This window comes from Hirundo rustica, chromosome 5, assembly GCF_015227805.2.
Source record: "Hirundo rustica isolate bHirRus1 chromosome 5, bHirRus1.pri.v3, whole genome shotgun sequence".
In the NCBI taxonomy this organism is placed as follows: domain Eukaryota; kingdom Metazoa; phylum Chordata; class Aves; order Passeriformes; family Hirundinidae; genus Hirundo; species Hirundo rustica.
The window spans coordinates 52,726,119-52,750,020 of record NC_053454.1 but is presented as its reverse complement, the minus strand read 5'-3'; the positions used below and the strand labels follow the sequence as shown (position 1 = coordinate 52,750,020).

At 38.5% G+C, this 23,902-nt stretch overlaps 1 protein-coding gene across 11 annotated transcripts in view; it reads left to right on the top strand.

Annotated features, from left to right (window-relative positions):
* Positions 1 to 20,120, top strand: part of CCSER1 (coiled-coil serine rich protein 1) — a 626,082-nt gene extending 605,962 nt beyond the window's left edge. For 10 of the 11 annotated variants that reach the window (XM_040065135.2, XM_058420707.1, XM_058420708.1 and 7 more), the window contains one exon: positions 19,275 to 20,120. In XM_040065135.2, coding sequence (XP_039921069.1) covers positions 19,275 to 19,760 — 486 coding nt within the window. In that variant the 3' untranslated portion in view covers positions 19,761 to 20,120. The remainder of the gene's footprint in view (positions 1 to 19,274) is intronic. The other variant, XM_058420711.1, reaches the window with a different exon arrangement.
* Positions 20,121 to 23,902: the final 3,782 nt, after the last annotated feature.

The following is a 23,902-nucleotide window of genomic DNA, read 5'->3' as shown; positions in this document are numbered from 1 at the left end:
TTAGTACAAGACTTTTAACAAAGCTCAAACCTCAACCATAAGGCAAATCTTTGGAGGTTTTTCCCCTTTTCTGTAATTAGTTTTAGTGGGGATTTTATTGACATTCAACCTGCTCTTCTGCTGCATGAAAATGGTACATTTTGGCCGGACTACTGGAGTTAATATGAGAGGAGGAATGATGTTTTGGTTATTTCCATTTAAGCACTCAGTCTTACTTGGGATATATCACTCATGATCAGAGTAGCATTATGAGCTCCTCTTTTAAAATGACTAATATATTAATATAATATTAGGGAGCTTTCTTTCCAGCAGGGTCCTAATGTGCTACCCCTGAACACTGAAAGATTCGGAAGTAAATTCCAATTATTAAGGGCCTAATTCGGAGCTCTCTGAAATTAGTGGGTTAATTTGTAAATTCCTTGGTAAGAAACCCCTGAGTTACATCATTTAAGGGCTGAACTGAAGACCTTAAGAATTTTATGTAAGTGCACTTGGGAATATAAATTAGATTCTTTCTACATAATATTTAAAGTTAATATATATGATGTAGTTAGCAATCCTGGGGAGGAAGGTCAGAAGTTACCCTTTTCAGACAGGAAAGCAATCCTGAATGAATGAGGTGACAGTAAAAGAAGCAGTGAATTGATACTAATCATTAAAAGAAAGGCAGAGGGAGGAAAAAAATACAAAATTTTAAAAAAAAAATAAAGTGGAAAAATAAAACAAGCATAAAGAAGACCAGAAATCTACAGTAGGGTTAAAGATGTTTTCAACAAATATGTTCAGACCACTGAGGAAGGTATACACTGACTTCAGAGAGCTTTAATTTAAATCTCAAGCAAGGTTTTCAGAAAACTCATAGCCTAAACTTGTGGTATTAAAATAAATCTGTTGGATTGTTTTGAAAACACTATGTGCAATGGATGTAAGGATATATGCATGGAACACATGCACCTTATACAGTTGTTCTTGGCCTCAGGAAACCTTTCCGCTACCTTTTGTGCAGAGTTCAGAGACCTGACATAAAAATGGGGAGCAAAGGATTCTTGTATTGTGGCAAATTCTCTATTGCAGTGTCTGAGCTTCCATTCTAATGAAGAAAGTGGAGGGTAAAGGTGGATTTCCCCTTTGCATCCTTGCTCTAAAAGCTCAAAAACTAGAATTGTGTCCTTAATGGTCTTAAAACTATACTTAAAATACATCCTTAAGGTATACTCTGATAGCAATATCTGCCTATAAAATCTGATCATACACATTTCACCACATACATAACAAAGAAGACAAGCAATTCCTTCCTTCTCAGTTATCTGGTAAGCTATCTATAAAGCCAGGGACTATCAGTTCCCACTTGATACTTCTGGGAGTTACTAGCTCTCATATTTTCAGTTACTAAGAAGATATCAGAAGGGGGGAAGAAACCAAACAACCAACCAAAAGAGCCTTTTATATTCCTTAAAGCCCCAGACCTCGAGTAAGAGTCATGTCGGTGTGTGCTGAGATCCACTGAGCAAGTGCTCTTTGTAAGCAGCTGGCACAAGTGCATACAAAAGACTTAAATCGTAGTGAAGTTCTATTTTCAGCAACAAAATGTTCTGAAGACCTTACAGGGGCTCTGTATGAAAGAGAATTTCACCTGAAAGCCACAGATACTATCTGTCTTCTGTACAGCTTTATTTCACCATCTGCAGTCATTTGTCTAAATTCAGAATCTCCTCCCAGAAATCTGTAAAGAAAATGTTCAATTATGAAAAAGGGCTTTGTCTGGGTCATTACATGACTTGGTTATGAGCAGTGTGGATAAGCAAAAACCCTGTTTCCTTCACTCTCGGTATAGAAATAACACAGTAATTCAAAGTTGCAACATTTTTGGAAATGCCTTTTTCAACATATGTAACCAGGGCATAGAAGTGATGCTGATTTATTTATCCTATACTGAATAGTGTGTCTGAGAATAGCAGTAATGGTGATAAATAATAATCTGATAAAGAGTCTGTCACATTTTAAAAACAAGCAAAGGCCTGCTAGACCAGAACAGATGGACTTGGGGTGTTGCAGGATAAGAGGTGCATTGAGAATTTCACTATCTCTTCTGTAAGAACAATAAACATTTTATTTGCTCTGTGTAAAAGCAGGTACCTTTTACAAGCAGTGAAGGTATAAGAACCATGTTCTTCTGGACTGGAATCCAGAATGCCTGAGTCAGTCCTGGAGTTGTAAGATTCTTGTCTAAAATTAGAAAATCCTCCTCTCTTTGTCATGTGCCTATTAGCTGATATTTCATCCTTTGCTCCCTTGACTGTAATCAGAATGATTGTACTAATAGTTGTGATCATATAGTGGAGGACAGTATTTGTATGAGTGGACACATTAAAATGAGGGAACTGTAAATGAAAAAGAATTATTTAAGCTGAATTTCTGAAAGATGAAACACTCAAGTACTTTATACCCGGCATCGTCCTTCAACTGGCACTTCCACAATATGGACAGGAATGTTTTACATCCTCCTATGACCAGCAGGCTTTCACAGCAGCATTTGCTAAATCATTTTATCTCCCAAATTTAGTAATAAATTTTGTCTTTACAGCTTCTTTTTAAAACCTGGGTAATATACATACATTATACTTTTGCAGATAGTTTTTTAAAAATGTCATCCTACAGAACAATATATTATATCTGGTTTTAAACTAATCTGATCTCAATGGAAGTCAATTGACAGCTAGTGCTTTAGGATGATGTAGAGCCCATGCAAATCCCATGTAAATTTGTTTATTCTGATACATTTTTTATTAATAATTTACATCCTAGAAAGAATAATGAATACATCTGTATACATTTCAGGCTTTGATTTGAGTTTTGTCATCATTTACTTGCAGACATGACATTTTCCATGATGATGGCTTTCATTTAACGGCCTAATAGGAACTAAGATAGTTGGTTGCTTATGGCTTTTTCCTACTGAAGTAGTGAATATGAAGTTCCTTAATGACAAGGGCAAGTTAGATGGTACCCTTGAGAAATTCCAGAGTTGGTGTCTCCCACTGATGTCACATGGGGAAAAGTTCAGGCATTCTTTGTAGAGTATGCTAATCAGAGGTGAATCCTGGTTCTTAAAAATTATCAGGGGAAGACAAGGAAATGAGGTATGAGAATGAAATAATTTAGAGAAAGTTCAACCAGTATTTGCAGCTGCTTCCATGCCTGGACAAACCAGAACCAGGAACAAGTCTCAGAGAGGAATGTGGCAGATCCAATAGCCATGGAGGCTGGATGGAGGTGGCAGTGGCATAGGATTGGAAGCAGGAAGGTTGTAGTCATGAACAGGGAAAACTCTGGCATTGCAGATGGCTGGGATCCTTTATAATGCCCCGTGTCTGCAGAGGCAGAAGTGCTCTGCGTCCAGCAGCAGAGCTCAGGTAGGGGAGGAGATGGATCTCCACCAGACTTTCTTGCATAACCTGCTTTCACTTTCCACATCACTGCCCTCTCATCAAAAAAATATTTTAAAAAAATAAATCTTGTCTCCCTCTTTCTCTTCAGATGATTGTTCTGGCCGATTTTCTTAAGTGGCTAAAAAGCATTTGATCAGTGAACAATTTTGATTGAAAAATAACTTTCCAAATAGAGAGAGATTTGAAAGATGTAGTTTTCATCCACACCAGCTTCCTTATTTAATTCACTGCAGAGCCACTCAAGTCCTGACACTGGCACAGGGGATTTGGCAGGGATGGCTGCAGAAAGTTAAACAGTAAAGATGGCAAAGATACAAAACTTAATACAGTGAGGTAAGTTTTGCACACAGGGGATTCTGCCCCATATTGGCTAGCATAGCAGTGACTACTTTAGTTGCTATAATTTTAAAAGGCATGGTTCCCAAGAGAAATATCCTGTAGAGAGCCCCAAGTCCCCAGGGTAGAAGTTTAACTAATGCTGTGTGGATGCTATACTCTGCTTGAGGCGATTCCCTACTTGGTAGACATCCTGTTACAGCCTCATGTTTGAGAACAAAACAATAACGACCACAGCTGAACACAGCAAATACAGCCTGAACAGGGACACAGCTGCTAAATACAGGGCATTTCTGAAACAGGCTTTGGAATGCACTGCATCTGTCGAAATTCACATGCAAAGCTTTGGCAGGATAGGGACGTTAGGGGCTTTTTTTAATAGCACACCCCTATAAATTATTTCATCCTCATACCTCATTTCCTTGTCTTCCCCTGGTAATTTGTAAAAACCAGGATTCACCTCTGATTAGCATACTCTCCTAAGAATGCCTAGTTAAAGACTCTGCTGACACAGTGCAAATGGGAAGCTGCATATATTTTTCTTTAATGTGTCTTTTTCAGATCAAGCATTTTGCATGCTAAAAAGTCAAGCTGTTGTTGCTTGCTACCAGTAATAGCCATAAATGTTAAGACTAAAGTGAAAATAGCTTAGCGAATTACCATATATTTCTTTCTCGAGAGAATGAAATAACATATAATAGGTATTGTTTATGGCATTGTAGACTAGTTGGATTTAGTGTGCTTTTTATTTCACATCTACACTGGCTCTCTCTCTCTCTGTATATATATATGAAGAATATAATATTTCACATCTACACTGGTCAAATTCAGCCAAGACATAATTTAAGCATTTCTAGCAACATTATAGAAAATATTACCTCTGCAGTGTAATCTGACCTGTTCTTACACTTCTTTTGGGTAAGAATTTTTTTTTTTTTTTTTTTTCACCAGAGGGATTTTTTTCCTTTCTGCATTTTGATCTCTGTGTGATTTTTTTCCTTCTCTGCATTTATGAGATTTGTTCTAGGCAACATTGTTTGAACACTATTTAATATTAAAAGCTCCAGGAAGGAAGTAAAATATTTTTATTAAGCAGAATCTTAAATAACAATCAATAATATTCTTTCTGTGTAAATATCTACCAAACATAGAGAGAAAAGTTTGTACTGTAGGTATTATTTTTTTTTTCTTCATGTTAGCATACAAGTATGCTTGATCTTATTTTAAGGTGATATTGTGATATGTAAATTTTATTAAAGCTTAGTGACTGTTACTAGGTTTAAAAAAAAATATTATATGACCTTATTAGAGCTTTCAGGAGGATGTGTTTTAATATTAATGAAAGCTTACAGTTGGTCATTTTGGTTATCGATTCTCATAAGGGTTTGTTGTTGAACTTACAGCATAAATTTAGATAAATCCACCATTATGATTTCAAAGCAGTGGTACTCTTATCTTGAAATCAGATTTGTTGAATGCAGACTATTTTTCAAATAAATAATTTTTGAAGCAAAGGGAGAACCTACATTTCTGCTATTTAGAAGCAGTTTGATTTTTGCGTTGGCATGGGATGTATTTTTCTTCACCTATGAAGCTTAGTATTCGCATACACCTTCAGCGTTGCTCTTCACGTACTAAAAGGAGAGTGCTTTTCTTTCTCCACAGCAACTGCTTATTACTTATTTTCCTACACATGCTTTGCCGTATTAAAAGGGTAGCAGTCTGAAAAGTTAAGATCCCCATTTCAATTCAAACCCAGTTTGCAAAGGAGTCAGTCTGAGGGGGTTTTTTTCAACCCAATTTACTCCATAGATCGCTGCATCTCATTAAAAGATTTCAAGTGTCTGTGTATTTCCCAATTTCAAGAGAGGATAGTTCATGGAAAGGGAATCATGGTGTCATGTCCCTGGTCAAACTTGCAGAACGAGCATGACTCCAGCTTGCTCTGCTTCTGGCAGGGTTATTCAGATTATTTGGCGCTCAGGGCAGGAGCGGCTCTCTGCTCTGCAGCCTGGCACTCAGGCACATTCAACATTTTCTGTTGTCATTACTTGACAAAATTGTCACTGGGACTGTTGGGCAGATTGATTTTTGGCACAGAAGCAACTGCGAGCTGTAAGTTCTTCTTCCTTGTAGCTGTGCCTCCAGAAAAATGAGGAAATGGAAAAAGAGAAGGACAAGGAAGAAAAAAGACGAATCAGGGCTGCTTCTTGAACCTGAGTTTGCCCAGAGCAGCAATGTACTGTGCATTAAGGGATAACTGATCAGGGCGGCTGGGCTGTGTCGCAGATTTGGGATAATCAGGCTGGTGCATTTGATTCCCTTCCCTAGCGCTGTGCAGGCGGATGTCAGCATGGGAGTTTGTCTGCTGAGAAGTGTGTGATTGTTCCTACGTGGAAAGCCAGGCTGTTAACCTGTTTGGCCCGTGGAGGTGAGCTGTTGAGACTGCTCTGACAGGATGCCTGTGAGCTGTTTGTTGCATGTGGCAGGTACCAGTTGGTGTGTGTCCTACCGCTTGCCAGACTTCCTGAGGTTACTCCTGGCTCTCCATTCAATTGCTCAGCCAGTTGGAGGGATATGTAATCTTGGAACTATCCTGGCAGCCATAAATTAGATGTATGTTAGGACAAATAGGCTGAGTTGGGTTCCACTGTGCTCCAGTGCCCCAAAACTTGATTCCTTATATTTACTTCTGGTTGATAGGAAAATGTTTGCGAATTGCAGTCTTCAAAATGTGTATTTGAGATTCCTGATAAGACAAGGATACTTTTCCAGCACACCTAGTAGTATAGTCATCAGCATATTTGGTTTTACTTCTGCTTAATCAATATCTCTTTCCACAACTAAGGAAGGATTTTACTTTGGGACCAGAGCAAAGAACTGTCAAACTAGTGCCTCAGCATCTTCCAGATCACAACAGAGATTGTGTTGAAGAGACTGAAATGTAGATGACATGCACTAGCTGAATGTCTGGAGGCAGCAGAGTGGGTGTGTGCCCTGAATTAGAGAGTATTCCCTGTTTCCTGCATGGTTTACAAAAGTGAGGGGAGCAATTTGCTGGTGGCTGAGAGGCAGAAATCCAGAGGTGAGAAAGGCAGCTTGTAAGATATCCCCTCCAAAATAATTATCACCTATGGCTGATAAGCCTGCTTCAGGTTGGAATATTCTGGGAGTTGTTTGTGTGTGCTTTATAGGCTTTTAGGAGTTGGTGGATGTCAGTCAAGTATGAGACTATCTTTTATCAATCCTCAGGGTGTGTGTGAGTGTGTGCACTCACATTGTCCTCCTCCATGCATTACAAACATTGCTCATATTTTATCTCTCACTGTACAGCTAATTGGAGTGTCTGGGATGTTGCCTTAGACAGCTTTGCTGTCTGTGTATGAAGTTTTCTTACCCAGATTGTAGCTTTCCTGAGTTGAAGCACAGTTTTGGCCATATTTGCTAAATTTTTAGCTGTATTGGCTAAAGTTTTAGCTAGTTTAAGTGTTGTTGGTACCTCTCAGCCAGAAGGCAGGTTTATTGCTTGTGGATTACATTAAACTGATCCTTTGTATGTGAGCAGCCATTTAAAAATGTGCTGTTTTGGCTGACGAGGGAAAATACTGAGAATATCTGCAACTGCAGTAACACTGCAAAATTGAGAAATTCAGCTTCAAAGGTATTTCAGTTTGCAGCAGAACATCTGAAGGTCAGGTCAGAGATATCTCTACTCCAGAGAGTGCCTTGAGAGCTATTTGTTGCTTGAGTGGTTTGACTGCAAACCATGCAGGTCGTGCCACTTAAGCTGGTGAAAGGACTTCACCCCTTGGAAAAGTTTGTGTTCCTTACCAGATTTAGCTGTAAAGTCTTCTGGTGTTATTTAGGACCAAGCACCACTTCAGAGCTTCAGCCCTGGTGACAGTGGTGAGCAAATAGTCTGACCTTTTTTTTTTTTTTTTTTTTTTTTTTTTTCCCCAAGTGAGAAACTGATATTAAAGTCTGTAAAGAAAATAAAGTGTAAACTTTTACAGAGAAGGGGCATGCTGTAACACGCAGTAGGTTCCTATGTGCTTTATTACAAAAAGCTGGAGGTATAATATGAAATATAATCTTGCTAACTTTCCCTAGGCTAGGCATAGGAATAGAGAAGCAGAAACCAATAGAAGTATTTCAGTATTTTTGCCAAATTTTTGATGTCAGTTCTAGAAGGATTTTTTTTTTTTTTTTTTTAATTTTCCCTTGCTAAGTTTGTGCAATATAGTTTTGCTGAAGGAAATAAGGAGCTTTTATGCTGAATATTTTGAAATAACTGCCTTTGGGCATGGGGAGGGGGGGAAGGTGTTGGGTTTTTTCCTTGGTTTTTGGGGGGTTGCTTTTTGTTGGTTTTTTCTTGGTTGTTGTTTGTTTTTTAATTTTTATTTCTTTTCTCCCCTCATATTTCCAGGAAAATAAGATAGAAAGGAAAGTTACTTTCCTAAGTAACATGATCTTGGTACTGTAGGTTTGGGGTTCATTGAAGTTTTGGGTTCTTTCTCATTTGAAGGCTGTACTGGGTTCCTTATGGTCATGCATCCTGTATTAGCATTTATGTAAGAGAATAGGGCCTTCAAATCATACATCTGACTGCTTAAATGAACAAAACTTTCTCCAGACTGGCTTAGCTCCAAATCCAACCAGCACTTTCTCCAAGAATTGTGTATTCCTAAATATCTTAGACACTAGTCCCCTCTGCTCTGTAGGGACACTGTCTCCTAGCAGCAGTTTTGTCAGCAGCAATATGCCTACTTTTTCTTGTTCAAATACCAACGTAGGATTCATCATGAGAATTTAGCAACATTTCCAGTGAGGACCTGGATGGTGTTGTTCTAAAAATATTTTAGTGAATTAAGAAGAAATAAAATGCACTCTCCATAACTTGTAGTCTTCTAAATTATGCTGTAATTCCACCCCCTCTTCTGGATTACCTGATTTCACCAAGAGAAATCTGTTGCTCCCACTGCAGAGAAGGGCAAACAAGATGATTTTAATGGCATTTTCTAGCCTTAAAATACATGGAATACATGAAATAGTTTTACCTTGTTAGAGTTCATTTTCCTGGATACTGAGTAATGAACACTGTCCTGGACTATCTGGGTTAAAGAGAGCTGAACTGAATGGAACCTTTGAGAGGGACAGTAAAAATGCTATGAAATATTTTTCTTCTTTTGTGTAAGCTGCTAGTGTAGGCAGAAAGAGGCAGAAAGTGATTTCGTGTACTTAACTGATGGGTTATTTTACCTCTGTGAAATTTGGTTTGTCTGAAATTACACAGTAAGGGAAATTTTCTATCACCACCGACTATTGGCAATTTTCAAATGTTAATGAGATAAGGTTTTGAATATTTTTGGAACATAATGGGTTGATGACAGCCAGCATGGCTTCACTAAGGGCAAATTGTGCCTCACAAATCTGGTGGCCTTTTATGACAGAGTTGTGGGTGGTTTAGGGAAGAGCAAGTGACATAATCTACCTGGGCTTGTGCAAAACATCTCACACTGTCCACAGGACATCTTTGTCTCTGAACTGGAGAGACATGGATTTGACAGATGGACCACTGGGTGGATAAGGAATCAGCTGGGTGCTCACACTCAAAGAGTTGTGGTCAGTGGTTCAGTGTCCAGGTGGAGCTCAGTGATGAGTGGTGACCTCAGGGTGGGTGCTGGGGCCAGCCCTGTTTAACATCGCTGTCGGGGACATGGACAGGGGGATCGGGAGCACCCTCAGCACGTTTGGTGAGGACACTGAGCTGTGTGGTGTGGCTGCCACGCCGGAGGGGAGGGGTGGCATCCAGAGGGTCCTGGACAGGCCGGAGAGGGGAGCCCTGGGGACCTCAGGAGGTTCAGCAAGGCCAAGTGCGAGGTGCTGCACGTGGGTCAGGACAATCCCAGGCACAAACACCGGCTGGGCAGAGAATGGATTGAGAGCAGCCCTGCCCAGAAGGACTTGGGGGTGCTGGTGGATGAGAGGCTGGACACGACCCAGCAATGTGCACTCACAGCCCAGCAAGCCAATCGTGTCCTGGATCATGTCCTGCATCCAAAGCAATGTGGCCAGCAGGGAGAGGGAGAGGATGCTGCCCCTCCGCTCTGCTCTGTTCTGCTCTGCTCTGCTCTGGTGAGACCCCACCTGCAGTGCTGCATCAACTCTGGGGTCCCCAACACAGGAAGGACATTGACCTCTTGGACTGTGTCCAGAGCAGGCCACAAAGATGATCAAAGGGTTGGAGCACCTCTCCTATGAAGACCGGCTGAGACAGCTGGGACTGTTCAACCTGGAGAAGGGAACACTGGGGACGCCTTACAGCTCATTCCAGTACTTAAAGGGGGCTTAGAAAAAAGAAGTGTGACGTTATGTGCAGACAGATAGTGACAGGGCAAGGGGGAATGGTTTTAAACTAAAAGAGAGCAGATTTAGACTAGATATTGGGAAGAAATTCTTTACTCAGAGGGTAGTGAGGCGCTGCAACAGATGGCCCAGAGAAGCTGTGGATGTCCCATTTTTGGAAGTGTTGAGGACTAGGTTGGATAGGGCTTTGAGCAACCTGGTCTAGTGGAAGATGTCTCTGGCCGTGGCAGCGGGGTTGGAACAAGGTGATGTTTAAGGTCTCTTCCAATCCAGATCATTCTGTGATTACATCATTCAGCTGCAAACACTGTTTCATTAAATCTGTTTCTCTTTCACGTAAATCAGTTGTGTGGAATCCTTATGGAGGTCACATTTTCTTTACAACTACTTATACCTCTTGTCTGGGAGTCCCTTTCCTCTCTCTGGCAAGATTTTCTTGCTGTAAATATATTTGATGCTAACAGATGGAGATCAGAGAACAGAATTTATATGAACCAATTCCATGCCAACAAGGCCAAAACATTCTTAGATCATTGGTTTAACAGGAAAAAAAAAAAAAAAAAAAAAAAAAAAAGAAAGAAGCTAGAGATATTCCCTATTCCAAGAGAATCCTATTTGTTCTTTTGCTATTTCTGAGATTGCCAGTGTCATAAAAAAACTGTGCATGGAATGATTCACTCAGTGTAAATTTATAGCCATCATAGTTAGTAGGATCTTTGAAGAAAATACTTTAAGGTAATATTTTTTATTATAAATGAAGTCTGATTCACTGAGTATTGTCCCATGGTGCAAAGTTCATAAGGGTTTTTTTCCTGACTGAAACCTACAGCAGGGAGTCAGTTTCTTTCTGGAATAGTAGTGCTTTATCCTGTCATAGGAGTCTATTTCATCATCTTATTCAACACACTAAACCAAACAAGTTAAGGCTAGGGATTGATTATAGTTACAGTTTTTTGGTTCAGCCACAAGGAAAGTCTTAATTACAGAAATTTACTTTTAGGGTAAAAAAAAAAAAATCTGTGATATTTCATTCCTAAAACAGGTGCCCTCCTATATAGATACTAAAATAAAAAGAGTATTTTCCCTTTCCTTTCAAGACTATCTTGGTCTCAAGTAATCTCATCATAAAAATAAAAAGTCAAGTCAATTTAAGGGCAATTAGAATTTCTTATCATCAGGATAAAATTTGCCCTTTGTATTAGTCTGCTAATTTCTCCTTTGCAGACTGTATATTGACCTGAGGGACAGTGTTGCTGATTAATACGAGAGTAGCTGATCATCATTTGCCAATGTGTGCAATTTTCCCCGCTTTAGTTATAACTTCAGCCCTTATGGCTTTCAACAGCAAGGATGCTAATTTATGGAACTCATTTATGAAAATTTAATAGAAGGATTTTTTATTGTTGTTAAATAATGTAATGAAAAAAGATGAGTGTTGGCTAAGTACAATCCATCTGGGGTTTTGTGTGTTCTTTTATGAAAAAGCAAGCAGTGCTTATTTCAGAAGGCAGACATTCATTAGAAGTCTGATTTGTGGCATTCACTAATTGAAAGCTAGATGAGAAAGTCCTTAACTCAAAGATAAATATGTATGATTATCTTCTTCCAGAAGGTAAGATATAAAAAATATACAGAGGCACAATTTGAGACCCTATAATATGCCCAGCTATTAAAGCAAAAGCCTCAAGATTCTTATCCTAAACATAACATCTGTGAGCATAATATCTATCATTTTACTTTCTTTTCCTAGAAGTATTTTTCAGACATAGAGCAATATAGGATATAAGCAACTGTACAATGCATATTAAAATCTTCCTGAGACTGCCACTTCTAAGGCTGCCTTCTCCTGGTATATTATCTAAGGGAATACATCATCATATGAATTTAATTTTAGATAGGAAATTTCTAATACTCTGGGAAATCGTGCTAGGTGATATTAGATTAAGGAAACGCCTAAGTGTATAATTGGAAACCTAGTAAAGACTAAGCGTGTATGTATTAGTAGTTGTCAAAGGTACTTGCCACCTACAAGTCAGTTTAATTCAGATGATCTACAGGTACAGTAATCAGGTTTTGGTGGCCACACATCTGGCCTGAGGCTAGAAATGGACTTCACAGCTTTCAGTCATCAATAAAATAGGTAAGGCACAAGACAGAGATCCTTGAACAACTTATTATGTCTACATGGGACATCAAGTGCTGTACAGAAATACTGGCTTGGCTTACAAAGCCAGAGCTCCCTGTCAGCATAGCAGTGAAAACACACTTTCAGAAGGGCTAATTAGCACTTGTGCAGTTTTCCTGCTCGCAATTCCAGAGCAGACTCCCTTAGTGCTTCCTCAGGACCTTTGTGTCTTAATTCACTGCCCATACTGCACAAACTGAGGTCTTTTGAAGTGACCCTTGTGTTCCTATGGATCCACTTCCCCTTTCCTGTCGGTTCATTTTGTATCAGTTATGTCAAAAAGGACCTTGACTGTACATACCTGTGGCTTTCTATGTGACTGGAGCTAAAAGCATGGCGTAAGTGGCCCTAATTTCTCTTGGGTTGCACAGAGATTGCGAGACCCAATGTGCAGGGTGGACATGGGGCCTGTCCATTCTCCTGGAATGCAGCCTGAGAGGTCCAAGGGCAAGTTTGACTTGGGCATCCCAGTCTAGACTCTGTCGCCTGTAACGAAGGTGGAGCTTGTGTATAAAAAGAGCTTAATGAAGAGATTTTCCTCATTGTTGGCTTTGATAGCTGTGTCTGCCCAAAGAACCTGAGGGGATACAAGATCAGTGGAAAAGATGCTAAAGGCTTCTGTAGAAGCAGAGGTGTTAAGAGAATTGCTGGAGATAAAGGAGCTAGTATTTGCTAAAGACAGGATGTTTCTGAGAGTAAGGATTTAATGGATCTTTTAAATGGGTGTAGAAGTCCATTCCATCTTTTTTACCTTTTCTCCAGCTACAACAAAAGAAAAGTTCATTACCTTTTCAGTTTTGACTTTTTGATCTTGGGGAAGACTTAGATGCAGACTTAGAAACATAAGATTTGTTATTTCACATAGAATGACCTGCCGTTTGCTAGTTCTGTCATTGAAGGATCCACACTATTTAGTGTCTTTCATCTTTATTAGTATTTTCAGAGTTGTTTAGAATTTTAAACCATAGGGTATAACAAGGTGTATTCAGTATCATCTAAATTAATTTTTGTAATATTTTTGAAGAATGTGATTAAGAGCTCCAAAGTTCCAGTTGTTTTATTTAGAAGGTGTGGCAAACAGCTGTGAAATGCAGAATCCTCTCCTTAGCTTTACTGATGAGAAAAATCTTCCACTTAACTCTTGAAAGGCAGTATTGAGAATGCAGAGCAGTGATTTACTGTTACTAGAAATTAATGGGAAATTCTTTGCTGTTTTCCTTCTGCTGTATAAAACAGCACTACATCTTTTACACCGTGTTGTCTTAACTGTGCATTATTACTCAGATAAATAAAATTGTCAAGGATAATTCTCTGTTGTGAGAAGATGAAGATCTTTTTTAAGCACTCAGTCTGTTACTTATCACATTGTATCATCACTACCATAAAATTATTTTAGGACATTAACTCACCACTATAGTTAAGTTTTATTCAATTTGCCTGTTTGTTAAAATGGCCTTATGGCAAAGAGACAGCATTTTAGTATCTCATAATTTGCTTTCAGTAAGGAAATGGAAGTGTTTGAAAGATGGAAAGAAAAATGTTTGTGATTTATGTTGACTGCATTCATTTTATAAAGGACGACAGCAGAGTTGACAAATTGATCAGCAGCTGGTTCTTACCCATAACCTGTTGATACAAGTCCATGCCTTATTTTGCCATGCTGGACTTTATTTCTTCCATTTGTCCCATGTTGCCAGAAGGCAGCATCAGATGTTCAATAGATGCAGGTCTAGATTGTAAAAGCTACTCCCTCAGTCCAGGTGCTACTGAAATCAATAAGAGTGAGTGATTTTTAAGAGACTTGAATGAAGAACAATTACCTGCTGCAGCTAAATTACATTTTGTGTTGGATCATCTCTAGGCTGGAAGCTGGTAAGCGCAAAAGTGAGGAGGTGTAGAAATTAAGAAGCTGACATAGTGACAGATGTGGCATATCAAAGCACTGAGTTAACCTGTGTTTTGGTAAATTAGATCTGCACTTATATAAACTGTCAGAACTGCAAAAGGCATCTGAAGGTGTGTAAATTCAAAAGCGTCACGAAAGGCTTTGTCCTTTCCATCCTTAAAATAAATGTAGAGCTATAGCACCTTGTTTTGTGTCTGGACTCCTTTATGTTGCTTCATATTTTATGAGTTCTGGGCTAGGCTGCAAATGGAGACAGTTTTGAGGAAGGTGCTGCAATCCAGCTGAGACCTGACAAGGGTCAAGGGAGCCATGCTGGGCCATGTAGTAAATATTACATTCCTTGTGTATCAGCAAACACAAAATAATTAAGCAGTAGAAAACATGACGGAATCCAGAAAATCTTCAGGTTCCTGCCAGAATAATTGCTCTCTATAGTGTGCTTCCAATAATGCCTCTGAAAGTATAGAATCCTTTGGGGTGGTAAAAACATGTTCTCGAACTACCCCATTGTTTGGTTGTCAGGGTGCAGCAGGTACACTGATGAGAGTGTGTTTTGTTTGGTTTTATTCTCTATGTCTGCTGTCAGAATGATCTATTTAAGAAAGTTGCTGTACTTGGAAGAATTACATTATAGTCATCTAAGACTCCCAAATGCCTCTGGGCACAGACATCTTAAAAATCTGCACCCTTTTGGGGTGTTTTTGTAATTCATGTCTTTTCCCATAATTTTTATTAGTACTTTATCACCAGACAGTCAGAAACAATATTCATTTTCAAATGTCCTGCAGCAGTGTTGTCTTGTTGTTAACTCTTGTCATATTTCACTCATTGGCTCTGAAAATGGAAAGTGATGAATGGCTGCAGTGTTTTGTTCATAATGTCTCATTCTGGAGCTTTCTATAAAGCTAGTACATTTTCATTACCTAACACTGGGTCGTTGAGGGAGCTTGGGTTTTTTTCTTAATGTAAGAAAAAGTTATTAGACTTACAGTGACAAAAATGAACCCTCAAAAAATTTATGGAAAGAATATTTTAAGAATATTAAGTTCCCATTTTGGTTCAATCCTAATTTATTTAGTGCTACTGTGGAATAATCAAACCTAAAGTATTTTGGACTTTCTCACACTTAGGTACCTTAAAACAGAAGTGATCATGATACAAACTGACTAAAATTTTACAGCCAATCAGATTTTAGGGGTTTTTTTTTCCCTTTTGAGAAATAGACTCAAGCATGAAGACTTGAACTTCTTGTGTTTAATATGATCAGGAAATTCAAATCCAGATGTTTGCTTAAAGGTTAAGACATATTTGAAACAACAAAGGAGGCCTTTTCTTTCTGCTGCATATATTTAAAATGGGCTACTTATGAAAGAAATTTCAGAACCCCATTTGCATCCTAATTGCAACCCATTTCCTGAGTCCACAGTTAGGCAGAGTATAGAGCAGCATTGGGGATTTCTGGGGCAGAGAAATTGTTGGTTCTAGCTGAGCTACTGAAAAATAAAAGGGAGAAAGATGAATGGATTTTTTGCTTCAGCAGTCACCAGCTGGCAGATCGGCTCCTTGGAGCTCCGCCAAGCAGCAGTTTACAGCAGCCCTGCAGCTGCTCTAGGCTGGGCTGGAGCACGACTGGCACCAAGCCACCTTCAGCTTTGGACAAGGACTCAGCCTTCGAATTGGCCAACAGATGCGCTGGGATTGTGGCTTTGCTCGCTCTTGTCTAATGCTCAGAGAATGCAGTTGGTACCTGAAAGTTCAGCGCTGGAAAATTTGCGTTAATCGCTTACAGGAAGAGAAGGAGAAATAGGTTAAAAATAAATGTTTAAGTTTGTCCAAAGTTGGGGGTTTTTTTGTATTTACTTTTGGGCGTCTCATTCTGGGACATTTTTTTCTCATTTTGACCAGTTCATGAGGATCCTAAACAACTGTAAAATGGACCAGCAAGAAAATTTGCTCGCACTGCGTTCTTTCAAACTAAATTATCTGAAGTCATCAAAAGAAAAATTAATTAATTTCAATTCTGTATGTTGCAATTTTTATAAAAAATGTTAGAATCATAACAAAAAATAACTTCTGTGAAAATCAAAGCACCACTGGATTTTTCATTGACAATCTTTTGGAGGGAGAATAATGTTATTGGAATGAGGAGAGGGGGGAGGATTTCTTGTTGATTTTGACTCCCATTTGACAGCTGTTCTCTCTTTTCCTGATTAGAAGCTATTCTTCAGTAATTTATCATAGATAACAACAATAGTATTGGGTTTTGGCAGTGTTTCATTAAACTCCCTGCTCTTTTGATGTGTAACAATGCATCTGATAGAATGAGTCTGTCTTTCCTTGTTAACCATCTTATTATCTTATTGCCAGGGAAAGGGCCAAACCAGTTTCTTAAAATTCTGATGGCATATTCTGAATTTCTATTGGTGTTTTAATGTGGGTAGATTAGCTCTTAATTAGTCACCACCTGGTATTTGTTTAATTATTCAATAGGAGGGGAATTTCAGCAAGTTACAGTTCCACAATACTATGAGTTTCCCTGGCCACGTATATATTATTAAATATTTATTGGTACATACGCACACATTGTCTCCCCCTGTCGACCAGCAACTAGAAGCCAGTATTTCATACGCCTACAAACCCAGCATTTATTTTCTACATTGAAAATATTTCATGTGAAATATAACCTTATAAGGAAGAAGAAAGAAACACCCCAGTGCTAGATAGTCATAACAGCATTTCATCAAGTTAAAAAGCTTGGTGACAATAGGTGACAATAATCCGCTGAATGTAGGTATAATTTTGCATTAAATAATCATAAAACTATTGTGGACAACTAGATGAATACAAATGAACAATTTCATGCTGTTGCTAAATAAAATTACTAACATCCTACTGGAGTAATTGATAAGAAGCAGATGAGGAAGTCCTTCATGGGAATAATAGTGTTCGTTCTGCTTCATAATGGTGGGGGATTACCTTGAGTACTGTATTCCTGAGCCTTCTGCTTCGGGAACAAACTAATGGAATTACTGAAGGGCATCTGTAGAGAAGACAAGTGTGAATGACTCAGAGTCTAGCAAATGAGTCCTATGAGAAAAGATCAATCTGGTATTTTATTTTTTCTAGAGCAGAGAGGATTGAGGGGTTGCTTGATAACATTCTTTGAAGACATGAACAGCTATTCGAAATCAAACAGCAATCCTTTCTTCATTTTCACAGGAGAGAGAGAGAAGGAATGGTTTTGAATCCAGAAAGATACAGTTTAGACATTAGGAAGACCTTTTCTAAAAGTAAACGTAATATAGTGAAAAAAGAAGAGAAAGTTGTGCAGGTAACATTGATGAAGGTCCTTAACGGATGGTTAAGGACCATAAATGTCCAGAGGAATAAACTGGAGTTTACCAGAAGTTCAGGATGGACTGGAGGTCCCGCCATGAAGTTCCTCTAAGGTTCAATATCAATCTTTAGGTTTTCAAAGATACAGGGTGACATGTGGTAACTGCAGAAACACTCCCTTACGATAAATGCTTGGATTTTTGACAGGGCATTAAATTTGACTCTCATCCCAGTAGGAAGATTATATTTACTGGCATGGAAATAATTAATTAATTGATAGCTAGATAGATTGATTGATAGATTGATAGATAGATGATAGATGAAAACTTACAGATAGGTCCTCCCAAGAATGATACCCTAGGAATTAAACGGAATTTCATTTCAACACCTATGTGCTGTAGGTGTGAAAACTGAAGTAATGTTTTCCAGACCTGTTCTACTCCCATTTATGAATCTGTGTGCAATCAGCACTGAATAAAGTAGGAAAAAATTATGTTCCAGTCCTAATAATTCTTTTAAATATCATCTCTGATGCCTCAAATGCACTGCAATCCTTATACCCAAACCTGCATATGGCTCTGCATGGAATCATGACCATTAGCCTGCACGGAAAAAAGGATTTAAGCCATGAATACTGACAATATCATTCTTCCGTGCTGCTTAAAATGGAATTGCATGTGAAGTGATGCAGTTCATTCTGAAACAATATATCTGAGTTTCCAGTGGAATCATGGCAACGCCCTGAAATATTTTTAGCCAAATATTGTTGTAAAGCTTGGTAGCATTTTTTATTCTCTCAGCTTTGTTCTGCAACATCAGAGCCCATATGTCAACGTAAATGTCAAGAAGCTGCTCCTGTGTCCTTTCAGAGCTCTGTTACAGAAAACCTATAAGGAGCCAAATTGGATTTTTGTTTCAGATTAACCAGTTGCTTTAACCACTCCCTGGGAAAGAGTGCCATTGTCTCCTCCCCAGTCAGGTGTTCTAGGGACAGTACAAAGCATCACACCAGGTACACACTGAAAGTCTGCAGTGATCTGATTTGCCATGCACAGATAAATTACCATCATTTCAACAAAATCAGATGCATGCATGCTTGCACAGCATCAGAAGTTGGTAATGTGCTGTAATCCTTCTTAGGCTGTATTTTTTCCAGGCAGCTGAAATAAAATTTGTGTTCTTCTCTAGCATGTGTCTGACTTGTAAATACACAACAGAACACCTGGATTCGAGGGACAGTGAAAATTGAGCATCTTCTGAGCTTAATTGAGGCATGAAGATATTTACAAAATATATTCTTTAGATTTTGTAAGGATTTAAGTGTATTAAGTGTTGAACTCTGATCAAAATTCTGTTTCATTATGTGAAATGCTTTTGACAGTCTGTTTACAATTCATGGAGAATTTTTATCCATTTGTTATGTTCTGAAAAAAAAAAAATCCTCCTTTGATTTAAACTATTTTTTTAAGGAAAAATGCCCAAATTGTTACCTGTAGCAAGCATTTTTCAATCATAGCGCTATTAAATGTGAATGAAGTTTTGGAAGTTTTACCATCAATTGGAGTCATCTTTTTTTTAATCTCCAAGACCCATGTGCTGTTCCTGCATAGTGAGGAGTGGTTTATGTACTCCACACCATTTCTCTACCGTGTTCTATTACTAATGCTTTTTGTTTTCTCTTTTTTTGTTTCCCCAGACTACATATCCAATCAGAATGGTGAGCCAAAATCTCAGCACAAGGGACAGAAAGTCAACGCATACTCCCACCGAGGACCCTTTTAGGCACCCGCCAGGCAACCAAGCAGCCGCGTATGAAAGCAAGAGCTGTCAGCTGTCTAATTTGTGTCTGAGCAGCCTCCTGAAGGAGAAGGAGATTGTGGAAGCCATCAAGCACACCCGAGGCACGTACGAAACCCTGGCTTCAGAGGTCACCCAGAACGGTTTGGCTGTCACGGCCCCCAGCACAGCAAAGCCAGCGTCCAAGGGCGACGGCTTCCCCATCTTCTCAGGAGCTCCGAAAGACCCGAGTGCTGTGCCTCGGCAGCACACCACCTTCACGGGGAGACTGGGGCAGCCCCCGAGGGGACCCATCTCTTTACACATGTACAGCAGAAAAAACGTTTTCCTCCACCACAATTTACACACGGCAGAGCTACAGACTTTAGGCCAACAAGATGGCTAACAAGGTGCTTATTTTCTTGCTGTGGAAGGAGAGTTGATTAAAGAGAGATGCAAGCTCACTTAGAGCTCTGTCTTCAGTTCTCATCTGCTGCTACTTTCGTGTGGAAAAAAAAATAATAAAATAAAAATTTAAGATTGTCTGTAGGTTCCATATTTTTCCACCTTGGACTGAGTCAAGAGGATGAACGAGACTGTTAAATAACTGGGCTCATTTGTCATGCAAGAAGTCAGCATGGGTTTAATAAATGGGACCATTTGGCTAGCACTGCTAGTCCAATATTGGCTAAAAATATTTTTTCCCTTCTATAAGTCACTATCATTCCCTGAAGTTCTAGAATATGATAAAACCTGTATGTTTAATAATATTACTGATAAAGTAGATGTGACAAATGAATAGATAAGTAATTAGTAAACCCTCTTGAATTTCATAGAGATTAGGGAAATAAGGAGTCAGAAATCTTTAAGGACCCTATTTTTACACTTCTTTTTTTTTTTTTTTAATACAGTGAAATTTGGTCACTTACAGAGTGTTCCCACTTCCTGCTGTATGTGTTCCATGAGTGCCTCATGCCACAAGTGGAGGAAATTATTGCTTTTCCTCTAACAGGTTCATAGAGAGTCTCCAGGTATTTGAGTCAGTAAATTGGGTCCCAAACTGAGGATGTCAGCTTGTTTCCTCAACCTTACCTTCCCTTTTCCATTTAACTACATTTCTTTGAGGGTTTCTGTTCTATGAGGGCATGTCAAGTTGTGGTGATCTTTGTGCTTTACAGGCACTGTAGCACTCGTGATGTGACATTCTGCTGTGTAATTCATCCTATAATTACATTTCACTTCCCAAACCAAAAACGTGTGAAAGACTAAAGTAAGAGAAACCATCTTATTACCCAGGCTGAACAACCTGCATCAGTCATAATTTCTGTGGGCTGTGTCATCTGCACTTAAGGACCTGTTGGTTTGCATCAGCTCCGTGGGTTTGGTGCAGACAAGTGAGATGAATTTATTGCCTGGTCTCATGGGAGTATGAAATCATCTGACCACACCACGGAACCTGGAGACCTGTCAGTAGCAAAAGATCTGGTTTTCCCCTCTGAGAGGCTTGGAAACCTCTCAGTCCAGTTACTCCAAACATGTGGCATATGTGATACATTACACTTAGTCTACAACATTTCTGATGCAGGGTAATCTGTTTGAGTTGTAATGGCACATGCAGTTAGTAGTTTAAAAATAATTTGGTGCATTTAAGTGCAATTGAGGCAGATCTGAGACAAGTCACCTCTCTCTTGAACTGGTGATTGATAAGGAAAGACGAGCATGCAGCACGTTCTCACACGCAGAAACAAGCCATTGTGACTTAACAGCATATAATGAAAAATAAAACTTCTGTAGCTGCTAAAAATCTGTGATTTTTAAAATTAAGTCACATAGAGTATATGAAGTGAAGACAAAATTTTACCTAGTATTAAATATATCTGCTTCACTACTTAATATTCGGATTAATACAAGGAGATTGTATTAACAAGTCTTGCTTAGACTAAGAAAGAAAAATAGACTATGAGCTTGGCAGATATTCTGTAAAGTAATTTCAGCAGCTTGAAATTTCAGGCTTCTGTTTATTGAGGATTTTATTTTGATTAGAGCAGATTTTATTACATTATCTGATGTTGGAGGGAGCAGGTTTTGTCTAAATATTCTGTAGTGACAGTTTTGGGTATCCAGAGATGGATACATAAGAACCAGGAACCAAGAAGAACATTTGCCAAACTTCTTCATGTTCGTGTGTGCATTACTACTGCCAAAACAGAATGTGCAAAAATTGCAAACACAGCTTTTCCAAATTAACCATGGGTATTCAAAGTTCCCAGTCTTGTACTGAAACTCATAATTTAAAGTCTACCAAACAAGTTAAAAATAGTACTAAGATAATTTCACTACTCAAAATCACTTTCTCTTCTTAGCAATATCTTAAAGTCATTGTAGATTGAAAGGACAATTAATGTACATAATTCAGTTTCAGATCTGTAAATAAATTAAACATATACTGTAATCAAGGAATTTTTTCCAGCTTACAAATGGGTTACAAATGTACTGTACTATGTTTAAAAAAAAAAAAAAAAAAAAAAAAAAAAAACAAAAGAAACCAATACCCTCTTCAGTTTTAGGTTATGTACTGTATCTATAGTTGTTTTTTTTTCCTGGGAAAATGGACTTTTGGATTACACTTTATTAAAAAAAAAATCCATCTATAAACTTCAAAAATAGCATTTTAAATGCTACTATTTTCTTGGAGAATCTTTTATAGAGCTGAAACTTAAAAAAAAATGGGAAAAAAAAACCAGTTCAATGAAAGTGAGGGATATTTTTAAGATGTCATCTTGAAGCTGTTTTGTATCAGTATTTTCAGCATTGTTATGTTATTTGTAATACTAAGTGTAAATCTTGCCCCAGAAAGGGTATTAGCCACATGTTAATGTACAGTACAGCAGTAACTGTAAAAGAGGTCCTTTCTTTGATCCTCTTGTGTATATAGGAAATCATAAAGCAACAGAATGTGGACATTCTTGCAGTGAATTGATTCCTTTGTACTAAAAATCTCTAGTTTTTTAAGAGTTCCATGTACAAAATGATTTATACATTTCTCCAAGGCTGTACATATCCAAAGACATGACACCAGGGGGAAAAGGCATTTATTATTTTTTTCCATGGGTGTACCTTCCTTCCCTTTTTTTCTCTTTCTGTACAACAAAGCATAACTGCAAAGTTTCTGCTTAAAATTGCTTGTTAGTTCCATGTCTTTCAGTGTGACAGGGGGCATTTTAAGGAGGAGGAAATCCCCGAAGAAAAACTGTTTCCATTTGAAGTAGTGTCCGTACCACTTTTTTAGAGCAGTCACTTGGCAAAAGAAACCTTAGATCTGTGCCCTAAATATTTTTTTAACAATTTAACAGAGCCACACCTGAAATGAGTTTATCATCATCTCTTGACTAACCCTGACTAGGACATGTTCCTGAGATACAGTAACCTGCTACGGCCAGCCGTGGTCATAAATTCTTGAGATGGAAGGAAAACAATTGTCCAATACTGTTTTCATGTTTGGCTTTCAGAGCAGTGGAAAGGGGTTTTTGTATACTTTGTGCGTGTGGATGAAGCTCAAGCTTGTGCGTACTGGAAAAAGAAACCTTGCTACAAAGCTCTCCTCTTTTTAGGCTATTTAGCAGCATATAAAAGCATCCACCTTCCCAGACAGGCCAGCCCTCTGTATGTAGAATGAAACAGCCAGAATATATTCCTTTGCTTCAATCTGGACTCTTACTGGTTCTTGTTCCACACACCTCCACATAAATTTTAGAAGGGCTTTCCTTACATGGCTTTTTTTTCTGGGAATTGTGAAAGGCAGTATATCCATACTAAGATGCTCAGATGATGTTGAGATAAGCATTTGAAAGCTTACCAAAGTGTTCATGTTTGTCCTGCGCGTTCATTCCAGTCATTACAGGTTCATTACCAACAAAAATTGGTGAGTTTCCCTTTCCAAAAAGCCAGTTTGGAAGTAATGGTTTCTGTCTGTGCTGATTCACTTTATACTGTTAAATACACAGTACACTCTTCAGACTAATAAAAATAAGGTGTTTACAGATCAGTACTGCACTTTGTATGCCCTAAGAGTTGTGCCATTTCTCCACTGGTTGGATTCGTATGACACTGACTTTGAATAGGTTATACCGAGTTAACTCACCCGATGATTGGGATTGTGGCCTTTAGTCTTGTTAGTCTCAGTTTATGTACAGGAGATCTCTCAATCTGGAAATCTTTCCCGGTTCACAAAAAAGAAGAAAATACTTAATCTAACAAAAACATCAGGTCATGATCTATGGTGAATGCACTTGTTTTTCCTCCTTCACATTCAAAAGCAGAAAGACCCTGAAAACCCCTTTGTACATCTACACAGTTCACAAATGAAGTAGAGTTGCATCCAACAACATGCAAAATCTTGCATTAAATAACTGGAGAAAAAAATACAGGGGAGTCTTCTCACAGATGTTTGTAGAGTGGGTAAGTTTGTAAAGATGTTGGTAACTTCTGTATCTGAGTGCAGTAATGGAGTATGTTCTATGGCCTCTACCACTCTCACTCTGATGAATT